Source organism: Zootoca vivipara, chromosome 5 (assembly GCF_963506605.1).
Source record: "Zootoca vivipara chromosome 5, rZooViv1.1, whole genome shotgun sequence".
NCBI classification, from domain to species: Eukaryota; Metazoa; Chordata; class Lepidosauria; order Squamata; family Lacertidae; genus Zootoca; species Zootoca vivipara.
In genome coordinates, this window is record NC_083280.1 from 97,423,686 (window position 1) to 97,436,661 (window position 12,976).

Below are 12,976 nucleotides of genomic sequence, written 5' to 3' on the forward strand. Positions count from 1 at the left end.
CACAGAAATGCCGTTTACCTTCCCGCCGGAGTGGTACCTATTTATCTACTTGCACTTTGGCATGCTTTCAAATGGCTAGGTTGGCAGGAGCTGGGACCGAGCAACGGGTCTACTTACTGTAATATATGGTATTTAGGAGAGGAGAGTTACTGTAGCATTTGAACCGTGTGCCAGGAAAATCCCTGGATCAAATCTCACCTCAGCAGTGATCCCTTTAGCTCAGGAGTGGAGAACCCCTCTTTCTCTCCAGGTGTTGCAGTTCTGTAACATCTGGAGGGTCCACAGCAGGCATCCCCAAACTGCGTCCCTCCAGATGTTTTGGCTTACAACTCCCATGATCCCTAGCTAAGAGGACCAGTGGTCAGGGATGATGGGAATTGTAGTCCAAAACATCTGGAGGGCCGAAGTTTGGGGGTGCCTGGTCCACAGTTTCCCCAATCTACTCTAAGTAGTTTCCCCAATCTACTCTAGGTAAGCCACATTCTCTCAGCCTCAAACCCCCACCTCAGCTACAATATGTTGGCAATGCTGGTTTTTTTGTTAGATGATTGTTTTAAGGATTACTGAGATTATATATGTCTTTGAACTATACAGTTGAATGAACATGAACATGCATTTCCAGAACAAAGAAAGATTTGTATTCTCAGGCAGAATTTAGCCAGATACTAACTTTTCTGTACAGTCCAGCTGTAGTTCTAAGATAACTTCTAAAACTCAGATCTTTAAGAAAAAGTTTGTTGCATATTCCTCTGACACAAAAAAGTGTCACAGAATGGTGGGCTGAGTGTAACATTTTATGGGCAAGCAGGTCCAACACAACTCAGTCACACTCCCCCATAGACAAATGTGCATGGAACCAAGGAAGTTCTTACGAGGCTTGGCTTTGGATTCTCAGCTGTCAAGGTACTGAGCAAAAGGAGATTATAGCCCTATTCAGGCATTCAGTGTCGTTGTGTGAGAATGGAGGGTGGAGATTCGGTTCAATTTGCACCTTAAATTTGCACCTGAAATGATATGATAATTGAAACACAGGGAGGTTTCAAAATTCACACTTCAATTTTGTGATGCAGTCCTCCCCCCCCCCAAAAAAATTGCATATGTTGGGGCAAGGGATGCATAATAGTGAATATATTAGTGAAAACAACATAGAAAAATGCATCCCATTAGGATAGTTTGCTTGTAAAAATGTGTTGCATTAGTCAAAATTGCATACAGTACAAAAATGTGTTCACTGCAAGAAATTCACACAAAAATACATACTGGCCGATTTTGACAAGGATTTCTTTTTTAAGAGAATTGCTGCAGAAATGTAGAGAACTGAAATCAAGATTGGGAAAATGAGAAACGGAGAGAACCCAAACTGACAGGTCCGTCCATGCCTAGCACTGCAGAGTTCTAATTGTGCAAGGATTTAACACCTCCATGTAGCCATTGGGAGTGGACAATAGCTTGGAAGGAAGGGATCATCAGTATGCTGGGGTTATTCAACTTTATTTCTCTGTAACATGTGAATCAGGGATGGCTGGGAAGGCCCTGGACGAACTGGTGCGGGCTGGATGAGAACGAATAAACTCAGTCTAAATCCTGGCAAGATGGGTGCTCTGAAGATGAGTGATTCTTGGCTCCAGTTGCCAGCCCTGGATACAGCTGCTCTCTCCCTGCAGAGTTTGGGGTTGCTCCTAGGTCCAGCTATGCCACCAGAGGTCCACAGGGGCCCACAGGGGCTAGGGGTGCCTTTTACCAACTGTGATTGGTAAGACAGCTACAGCCGCTCCTGGATCAGGATAGCCTAACCACCATAGCTGCCAAGTCTCCCGTATTCCCCGGGAAACCCCCGTTTTTCCAGCTGTCCCCAGCCGAAAAAAACGATTTTTTTTGTTTTTCCCCGGTTTATTCTGGCGCGGCGGCCATTTCGGAACTGGGCGGAGCATGATCAGAAGCGACTTTTGATGCTGCTTTGCCCAGTTCCAAAATGGCTGCAGCGCGATTTCTGGTGCGGCGGCCATTTTGGAACAGGGCAGAGCAGCATCAAAAGTCGCTTCTGAGCATGCTCCGCCCAGTTCCAAAATTGCGCCAGCGCTACTTCCGGTCCAGTCCCTTATTTCTCAGGCCGGAACTTGGCAGGTATGCTAACCACCCTCTCCATGCATTGGTAACTTCATGGTTGGAGTACTGCAATGCATGCTATGTGGGGCTACCCTTGAGGTTGGTCCGGAGGCTGCAGCTGGTGCAGAATGTGTTGGAGATTCCATTCCACCTTTTGTTGCAGACATGGGATTGTTGCGTGTCACAGATCTGTTTACATTCCAGCACAGGCTGCTGGGTCCTGTGAGCAGAACTTCCGCTCTGTGTATTGCTTTTTGTTTTTGAGTCTCTCTCCAAGACGACGGCAAGGAGAGACATGTTTCTTTGTTCTGATTTATGTAAAATGAATCCGTAGTTTTAGTACGTATCCACAGCCTCAGCCTCTTCCGTTGTGCAGTTTGCTCTGCTACGTATAGTGTGCTCAAGGCAGCAAGCTTGAGTCGCTGATTTACGTCGGAGCCAGAGGTCAATGAATCTCTGCAGCGTGAAGGCTGAGAGGGAGACGATCCAGCTGGGGCTAGCCAGCTGGACTTCCAACCCCCAGATGCCAACATCCAGGTTAAGGGCACAGACTTACCTTCCAAGTCCCGGACTGCAGAATCCGGGACTGGCAGCCATGTGACACCGGAAGTTGCATCAACGTAACTTCTGGTGTCGCTTTGCCCTTCTATGGGCACGAAAAATGGCCGGCGCCGGCTTTGAAAGTCGCTTGTACGCATGTCAGGAAGTGCATCAACGCAACTTCCGGTGTCGCTCCGCCCATCTATGGGCACCAAAAATAGCTGCCGCCGACACCAGAAGTCGCTTCTATGCACTTCCAGACATGCGTAGATGCAACTTTTGAAGCTGGTGGTGGCCATTTTTGGTGCCCATAGAAGGGCAAATCGGAAAGAAAAAAAATGGCCGCCGGCAGGAGAAAATAACGGAGAAAAACGGGAGACAAAGTGATACGGGGGACCACCGGGAAAAGGTAAGTAAAAACGGGGGTTTCCCAGGGAAAACGGGGTACTTGCCAGCTATGGGCACGGATCCAAGGCTTTACACCAGAGTAGGACTGTTGTTGGCTGCTGCAGCATTCTGGGAATCTATGAGGTAATGTGGATTGTACTTTGGCCGCGTGAAGGCTGAGAGGGAGATGATCCAGCTGGGGGCTAGCCAGCTGGACTTCTGACCCCGGGATGCCGACAGAATGCAGCAGCAGGGCTGCTTCTGGGGGCAAACTGCTACCAACATGTAGCACCTTGCTTTCAGGATTTGCACTGGATCTGCTCTCAGGTCAAGTTCAAGGTCTTGGAACTAACACAGAAGACACAGCTCAGGACCATGTTACCAGATATACTCAGGTCACTGTGGTCTGCGGGATAGCACTTCCTGCAAGAACCAAAGGTCTCAGAACCCTGCTCCACAATAACAGCGTGGCAGCTTGCCTGGTGGAAGAGCATTCCTCTCAAGCTACGCTCAATATCTGCACTTTCCAGAAACAACTGAAGACATTTCTGTCTTGACAAGCTTTTCCAGCCAGATGAATGGGTCTCTGCCATGGGTGTCTATTCTGTATACAAATATCCTGTAGCATAAAGAAAAGCCTGCACTTGCAGCCAGCCGGGGAAGTGGCACAGCAAGAATAAATGTCTGCTGCCACTGAGCAGTAACATCAACATCCTTTCCTTGACTGGCCAGTGGTGCCCTGCACTGACTGTTAACATTTTTTGGCTCCTGCTTCTTACAAGCAACCTCAAATCAAGATGTCACATGTAGTCTAAACTAATGCATTTTTAAACCAATGCCCTTGTGGCCTTGAAATATCAGCTGGCCAAATCCAATTTTGAGTTCATCATTATTCATAAGTGTTGCTGAATAGAAGGGATTGCTTATCTTGCCAAGTGTGTCCTTGCAGTTAGGCAAGTAGATTTCATCCCAAGAACACCAAATATGCTATTGTTGAATGTTTAGAGCAGTTGGAAGGTCTTCCGCTTAATGCATATTGGGAAAATACCAGGTCTCTCTGATGCAACCCTGAGAACAAAGGACAATTTCCCTACTGTAAAATTTCCTTGAGCTTAAAGTTTTTTAATTCCATATTTTTATTATTAAAATTAGAATTAATCAAACATAATAAAATGCCCTTGTTGCATTCACTGCTGCTTCTCAAAAAGAGAAAATCTGCCAACAGTACATTTCATACAGTTCAACTTAACTTTTGTCATAATGCTTAAAGGTTATCACTGCCTTTTGTTGTTGTTTCCCCCCACATTTTGCTTTTGCTGAAGTATTTTTAGTAACTTGATGCATGCTAGATTTAGCGAATAAACTTGCCAGGGCACTCTGTTCTTTTCCCAGCTGCAGTCAAGCAAAACCTGTTGCAGCGTCTGTTCAGTGTGAAATGGAAGTGATCAGTCAGAGCTGGAGCCTAAACTCCTAGTGTGCTGTTCGCCTGTTCTGTTCTCCTAATTTTAGCAATCTTGGAAGAATAGTAGGAGTCAATAGATTTATCAGAATACACATACTCAGCAATCTCGTTAGAAATGTCAGTAAACTAAAGCAGGCAGCCTAATTCCTTTCGGTAGATTATTCTGGAGATCTTTTTAAAATTATTGTTGTTATTATTATTATTATTATTATTATTATTATTATTATTATTATTGACATACAAGCAAACAATTTATACCCTTTTCTCAAGTGGATTTGCTGTGACAACCAGGAAAATAAAATCTGAAAATGTTTTAAGACACAATCCAGTGGCAGCCAGGAACATATACCCTTTTACAAAATGCAAGCCATGCCGTAATCATTTCATTTTTAATGCATCTGCTCTCTACTGTGTTCATGGTCAAAATGCTGTAGTTGGAAGTAGGCAAAATACCAGCTCCCATGTGCACAGGAAGCTGCTTAAGAATACCACCCTGTAACTAACTGGCAGAAATGCCACATTTTTGTCCCCATACGGTATGGCTCTGATTGAAGATCATGGCCACTGGTCCCATCACCTCCTGGCAAATAGAAGGGGAAGAGATGGAGGCAGTGAGAGATTTTACTTTCTTGGGCTCCTTGATCACTGCAGATGGTGACAGCAGTCACGAAATTAAAAGACGCCTGCTTCTTGGGAGAAAAGCAATGACAAACCTAGACAGCATCTTAAAAAGCAGAGACATCACCTTGCCGACAAAGGTCCATATAGTTAAAGCTATGGTTTCCCCAGTAGTGATGTTTGGAAGTGAGAGCTGGACCATAAAGAAGGCTGATCGCCAAAGAATTGATGCTTTTGAATTATGGTGCTGGAGGAGAGTCTTGAGAGTCCCATCGACTGCAAGAAGATCAAACTTAAGCATTCTGAAGGAAATCAGCCCTGAGTGCTCACTGGGAGGACAGATCCTGAAGCTGAGGCTCCAATACTTTGGCCACCTCATGAGAAGAGAAGACTCCATGGAAAAGACCCTGATGTTGGGAAAGATGGAGGGCACAAGGAGAAGGGGACGACAGAGGACGAGATGGTTGGACAATGTTCTCGAAGCTACAAACATGAGTCTGACCAAACTGCGGGAGGCAGTGGAAGACAGGAGTGCCTGGCGTGCTCTGGTCCATGGGGTCACGAAGAGTCGGACACGACTAAATGACTAAACAACAACAACAGCTTGCCTGCCAAACAAGCAGTCAGATACTGACAGTAGGGCTGTGTTATAAATCAATATATCGTCTGATAGCGGGTTTTAGATCAAATCGTGATAACTGTTTTTTACAAAATGACTTTGCAATTTATCGCGTATCGTGTGTGTGGTATTAAAAAATCACAATTTTGGAAAAACCAGAAAACCTCTTCCTGTGTGTGCAGCGCTTGCTAACTCCACCTCAGTCAGCTCTTCCCTACCTCCTGCAGCAACAAGAAATAAATAAATAAATAAATAATAATAATAATAAAATTTTATTTATACCCCGCCCTCCCCAGTCAAAATTGGGCTCAGGGTGGCTCACACCAATAAAATTACAATAAAACATAAAAAACAATTAATTAAAATACAGATTAAAATACAATATTAAAATTTAAAATGCAGCCTCATTTTAAGTAGTCCATGAATCCAAGCCATGAGGGAGGAAAACACAGGGGTCAGACTAAGTCCAGCCCAAAGGCCAGGCGGAACAGCTCTGTCTTGCAGGCCCTGCGGAAAGATGACAAATCCCGCAGGGCCCTGGTCTCCTGTGAAAGAGCGTTCCACCAAGTTGGGGCCAATACTGAAAAGGCCCTGGCCCCAGTAGAGGCCAATCTAGCCACCTTATGGCTCGGGATCTACAGAATGTTGTTGTTTGTGGACCTTAAGGTCCTCCGCGGGGCATACCAGGAGAGGCGGTCCCGTAGGTACGAGGGTCCCAAGCTACAAATCACTGATTCAAAAATCGCCCAGCAGAGCTTTGAGAACCAGTTATATCTCTGTCTCACCAGCCATCCAGCCTGCAAGCGGGGACTTCTTCCCTCCAGGCTCTTGATTAAAGGTGCCAGGCTGGGCTGCGTGTGTACTGCTTGTGGGTGCACATGTGTCTGGTGTGTTTGTTTTTGTGAAGCAGCAGCCACCAGCCAGCAAAAAGCACTTGGTTTTTCATTGACCCAGCCGACACTGTCAGCTGCAGCCGGTCCCTTGTTAAAACTGCACTGCTTGTGTGTGGAGTGTGGGTGTGATTGTGTCTCCCTGACTCCCTCTCCCCTCTGTTGGTGTGCCCAGATGATGCTTCGCTTGGAGCCATGGCACAATGGCAAGGAACTTTCCTGGAGGCGCACAGAGCTGTTAAGAGAAGCTTCTTTAGCTCCATTTCTTTATCCCCGTATTTCTTTAGCTCAGTCTGCCCTGCAGTGCTTCACTTGTGCGCTGTGTGTGTGTGTGTGTGTGTGTGTGTGTGTGTGTGTGTGTGTGTGTGTGTGTGTGATGGTGGCTTGCAAATTGCTTCAGAATAAAAGAGGGGAAACGCTCAGTGTTCGTTGTGTGTTCCTTTCTTTGGGGCAGAAGGAGCCCACAAGAGGCTGCCAACCCCATGTTAACTCTGAGCGGCCGCCGAGACCATATAACACCGGTCCTGAAAGACCTACATTGGCTCCCAGTACGTTTCCAAGCACAATCCAAAGTGTTGGGACTGACCTTTAAAGCCCTAAATGGCCTCGGTCCAGTATACAGATTCGGTCCTGTATACCTAACGTCTCCACCCCAATCATAGAATCACAGAGTTGGAAGAGACCACAAGGGCCATCCAGTCCAACCCCCTGCCAAGCAGGAAACACCATCACAGCATTCCTGACATATGGCTGTCAAGCCTCCACTTAAAGACCTCCAAAGAAGGAGACTCCACCACACTCCTTGGCAGCAAATTCCACTGTCGAACAGCTCTTACTGTCAGGAAGTTCTTCCTAATGTTTAGGTGGAATCTTCTTTCTTGTAGTTTGAATCCATTGCTCCGTGTCTGCTTCTCTGGAGCAGCAGAAAACAACCTTTCTCCCTCCTCTATATGACATCCTTTTATATATTTGAACATGGCTATCATATCACCCCTTAACCTTCTCTTCTCCAGCCTAAACATGCCCAGCTCCCTAAGCCGTTCCTCATAAGGCATCGTTTCCAGGCCTTTGACCATTTTGGTTGCCCTCCTCTGGACACGTTCCAGCTTATCAGTATCCTTCTTGAACTGTGGTGCCCAGAACTGGACACAGTATTCCAGGTGAGGTCTGACCAGAACGGAATACAGTGGTACTATTACTTCCCTTGATCTAGATGCTATACTCCTATTGATGCAGCCCAGAATTGCATTGGCAGGTCATATGCAGGAAGGAAATACACTCTTGAGATGCTTGTTGGCTTGCAAGTTGCTTCAGAGTAAAAGGGGAGACAACCCACCCTACTGTGCCATTCAAGCCTTTTCTGTCTCCCCCCACCTCCTTATGCTGCCCATGTTCTCCTAGATGGCTATGCCAAGAGTAGACATTGATGGATGCCTACTATATGGTGTGAGGCACATGAGGGAGCCTTCCCGATGTTGAAGGGGCTTGCAAAGACGTTTTTGGCTATCCCAGGAACAAATGTTTCATTTCCAAGTTTGTTCTGCTCAGCTGGCAATGTTCTTCAAATACAAACAGCATCTCTACTGCCAGAGAATGTCAAAATGCAGTTTTTCCTTGCAAAAAATGTAAATTTCATTTAATATTTTTTTTCTGTAAAATGTTCAGTAAGTGATGCCTGATGGGCAAGGATGATCCATTCAGCAAAGAGAAAGAAGAAGCAGCCAAAGGAAACAATGGCACCAAACACAGTTTTTAAAAGGTGAAGATTTGCCAGGAAAGAATGAATGAATGAATGAATGAATGAATGAATGAATATACCATATTTTCCCCATGTATAAGACTAGGTTTTTTATTTAAAATTAATGCTAAAAAGTGGGGGTCATCTTATACACAGGGGCAATCTCCTCCCATTTTCTCTACCGGTATTTGGAGTCCCAAAAAAGAGGGGGCATCTTATATATATGGGGACATTTTATACACAGAAAAATACAGTATGCATATTCCACTGAAATGGCTGTTTTAAGACTAAAAATTGAAACAGGAAAATGCTTGGCAATAAACCTAAGACATATTATTTTATTTAATACTTTTCCTATATCATTTTTGCATGGTTACCTCTTTGGAAGATTGAACCCAAGGGCTTCAAAATCAGTGCTGCCATCTAAGCAGCCCTTCTCAACTGTCTGATCGAGCTCTAGACACAACAAATCCTCAGCTCTAAATGTCAGCAATCAAAGAGGCTCAGGGTGCCTAGATTTTCCATTAAGGCACCGACAGTGAATCTGATTAAAGGTCAAATGCATAGACTAAAGGAAATCAAACTGGCTGTAAAATAAGAGCTTTTTCTAACTCTTTGTTTGCCACACAAATATTCACAATACTGGAACACGGTGAGCTGCCTTATACCAAGTGAGGCCATTGGTCCATCTCAAAGGTAAAAAGGTAAAGGACCCCTGGATGGTTATGTCAGGTCAAAGGCGACTATGGATCATGGCGCTAATCTCACTTCAGGCCAAGGGAGCCAGCGTTTGTCCACAGCTTTCCAGGTCATGTGGCCAGCATGACCAGTGCTGGATTTACATATAAAAAAAAATGGCTTACCTGCCATTTCCTGCTGACCCTCTTAAAACCTTAAGAATTACCAGTAAATGTCAACACCCACCAAGTTTAGGTTACTGAAACATATTCTCATCTATGCATATAATATGTATCAGTTGTATGTAGATGCAAAGCATCAAACAATTATTGGCACTGAAAATTAGACTATTCACTAGCCAATATGGCATAGACCTTTTGATTTGAGTTCTTTATGCCCCTTTGGTCTTGTATTTGGAAAACAGGCAGTACAAGACTAGCAACGTGGTCTTCATATCTCGGTTCACGAGATCTGGGAAAACATAAGGCAGACAAAAGTAGAATGAGTAAATTATACATGCTTGAGCTAAAGAGGAACAGCTCATTTAACATGAGCTCATTTAACATTTAACAAATGAATTTCCATTCCCTGGAATGGAATGGGGGAACCAAGACAGCTACCGCAAACCCAAAGCTCAGGAACAGAGGTGACTGCCCCTAAGGTGATGTGGAAACATGAAGTGAAAACGCAGCCCTTCTTGTACAATGACTAACCTTCAGGATTGATAGGTACATCCAGAAGGCCTCCGTGCATTAGCAAGTCTACTGCAAGGCTTACATTGTGTACCTGAGAAGGATCAACAAAAGAAAAGGTGGTAGCAATTCTGGAAAAATTATCGCCAATGGAAAACAACACCATATTAAGTAATAAGCATCCATCAAACTTTTGAATATTGGTACATTTTGTTACATTTATCCATTTATATTATTGAGTGAAATAAAACAACCCAACTAATGCAATTCTACTTCAACTTTTGAATATGGAATCCATAATGTATGAATTTGTGCCGTTCACAAGTGATTATTAAACTGAAACGTAAGAGGACATGGCAAAGTCGGGTGAATGCCAAAATGCACACCATCCCAAGAGGGTTGTGTGATGGACAGCTGAGCCAGACCAGAGTCTGGTGATGCAGTGCCTCAGAATTCCACCAGAGGGCTGGAGCCTTTCTCTGATTGGCAGACAGACAGACAGACAGACAGACAGACAGACAGACAGACAGAGAGAGGTGGGTGGAGCCAGCACTTTGGGAGGGAGAATAAAAGGAGGAGCCGTTTTTGAGAGAGGATTCAGAGAGGGAGATGGTTTCAGAGAGAGCAGGAGGGAGAGAAAGAGAGCTGGTCCTGGTCTGCGTGTGTAACATCCACCATGGGGAAAATATCTACAGCTAGAGAAAGGAGTCTCTGAGCTTAGATAGGAAGACGGTGCAGAGTGTCTTAGGAGAGCATTCAGACAGGAGTTAACCGGAGGGCTGAGTTTGAGGCAGGAGGAGGAGAAGCTGTGAGGATAAAAAGTCTCCTTGGGTCTCCTTGCAGTCAGGAGGGGAGAGATCTTCCAGAAAGAGAAGACTCCCAAACCAGGCAAAAGGGGTGCATGGGGATCCCCTGGGTCTCTTATACTGCCAGAGGTATCTCAGGAGTATGACTGATCAAAGGCTGGGAAATGGACAGAAAGTACCACCTCCTTGTTTAAGAACTAAAGTATTCAGCTGTAACACCTTCACAACAACTAAGTTTAGGAACTGAAGTGAAATAAGTGGAAATAAACTGAGCATTTACCATCTAGTCTAGAAACCTGTAACATCTAACTGAGGAGTAATAACTGAATTAAAGCAGCTGACATTTAAAAGAAGCTGTACATTTATTACCTTTTTGAGAAGCCTGTATCATCCACTGGATTAAGTATAATTATGAATAAGTTAACTGTTTCCTGAAAGAACATGATTTCCTGACACATCCTTTGTTTTATTAACTTCATTCTGTAAAATTAATACGTCTTATTTGCTCAACTTCTGCTTGCGTCTCCAAGGATCTAAGTTTACTCTCACACAAAAACCACAAAGATAACCTGTTGAGGTTACATGTAAGATATACGGTAAGTGGGTGGGTTCTGCCACAGTTGGTAGCCAGAGAGGTGGGATCCGCTTCACTTTGGTGACACAGCAGTGGGATCTGCTACAGGCCAGTTTATTCCCTTTGCATAGGGCACCTAAGACGCTTGAAAAATAATGTGGGGAAATTATGTGTGTGTCCCACCTACGGTATTACAGTTTAAAGGTAAAGGGACCCCTGACCATTAGGTCCAGTCGTGACCGACTCTGGGGTTGCGCGCTCATCTCGCATTATTGGCCGAGGGAGCCGCCGTACAGCTTCCAGGTTATGTGGCCAGCATGACAAAGCCGCTTCTGGCAAACCAGAGCAGCACATGGAAACGCCGTTTACCTTCCCACTGTAGCGGTTCCTATTTATCTACTTGCATTTTGACGTGCTTTCGAACTGCTAGGTTGGCAGGAGCTGGGACCAAGCAACGGGAGCTCACCCCGTCACAGGGATTCGAACCGCCGACCTTCTGATCAGCAAGCCCTAGGCTCAGTGGTTTAACCACAGCGCCACCTGGGTTTAGGGGCTTCCAAATGTCCTGTGCCCACAATTGGGTGCATAAAGAATAACTTACCATTTCTGCAGGGGAACTTGGTTTCAGGAAGAAATCTCCCAGATTCAGGAAATAGCCCTGAAGCTGCCCAATTAGCAAGAGTAAAATAACCCCATCTGCAAACTGGGGGGAAATGAACGAGGCATTACATTAAAGGTTATTAAAATGATCGCAGGGACATTTTTGTAATCCACAAGACCTCCAATACATAAAGAACTTTTCTGCTGGACAGAAGCTTCTTCATATTGGCTCCCCAAAGCTTCTGTGTGCAGCAGCCAAAAACAGTCACGCAAAAACTTCTTGAAGTGCTACAATACTATACTGTATGTTATATATCACCCACACCTGTATCTTACAGTCTAAATCCAAATATCAGCACTTTAGGTCCAAGTTCATAGGTTACAGTGTGACAAGTAAGTCATTTATCTCTGACTAGATTCCAGTGCCACTTGAATGAAAGAATCATGTCAACTATATAGATCAAGTATGCGATGAATTTTAATATTTTTAATTATTGTTGTGTTGATATTTGTGTGCAGGCATGGTCCTCACAATAAACGGATTTGTTGTTGTTATAGATCAAGTTTTAAAGTTGCTTATTATTTTGACAAAAGACAACATCCAGATAAGGATCTTATGACAAGAATTAAAAATTCTTTGTAGGTGGGATATATGGGAAACTTTTGCATCGCTTCACTTTCCAGGGTACTAATGTGTGTTAGCAGAGAACAGAAAGGTGGGCTTGCATCTGGCAAGAAAAAATTCAAGTCCCACCTTGGCTGCAGATGCTGGGCCACGGCACATGTTAGGCCATAGCGAACCTGGGTTTGCCACCAGATGTACATTTGGTGGGAAGCTGTAGCAAATCCCGAGTCCGATGAATATGAATGTTTGATACACATGTACATCTAATTAATACATTTAATTTCTATGCATGCACTCAAAAAAAAAACTTAGATGTGTATCAATGTGGTGTAGTGGTTAGACTAGGATCAGGGAGGTCCAGATTCAAATCCCCATTCAGCCACAAAGCTCACTCAGTGACCCTTTCCGTCACTATCTACTTCTCTGGCTCGTGGAAATGGTAAAATAGGAGAAGGAAACTATGTGCCTAGCCAGAGCTCCCCCTGGAAGGAATAATAATGGCATACATAAATTTTAAAAATGGGCTTCCTGGAAGCACCTGAGATATTGAAATGAAGAAGGAAATCAAGGAAGCCCTCACTTAGCATGCTTACTCTCTATGGATTTTTTTTTTAACCACGTGAGGAAGGTGTTTAAACTTG

The 12,976-nt window shown here is 44.5% G+C and overlaps 1 protein-coding gene across 3 annotated transcripts in view; it reads right to left on the reverse strand.

Annotated features, from left to right (window-relative positions):
- Positions 1–4,670: 4,670 nt before the first annotated feature.
- Positions 4,671–12,976, reverse strand: part of PARVG (parvin gamma) — a 30,852-nt gene continuing 22,546 nt past the window's right edge. For all 3 annotated transcript variants that reach the window (XM_035138574.2, XM_035138573.2, XM_035138575.2), the window contains 3 exons: positions 11,712–11,813; positions 9,752–9,824; positions 4,671–9,509 (listed from right to left, as the gene is read on the reverse strand). In XM_035138574.2, the coding sequence (XP_034994465.1) occupies positions 9,430–9,509; positions 9,752–9,824; positions 11,712–11,813 (255 nt within the window). In that variant the 3' untranslated portion in view covers positions 4,671–9,429. The remainder of the gene's footprint in view (positions 9,510–9,751; positions 9,825–11,711; positions 11,814–12,976) is intronic.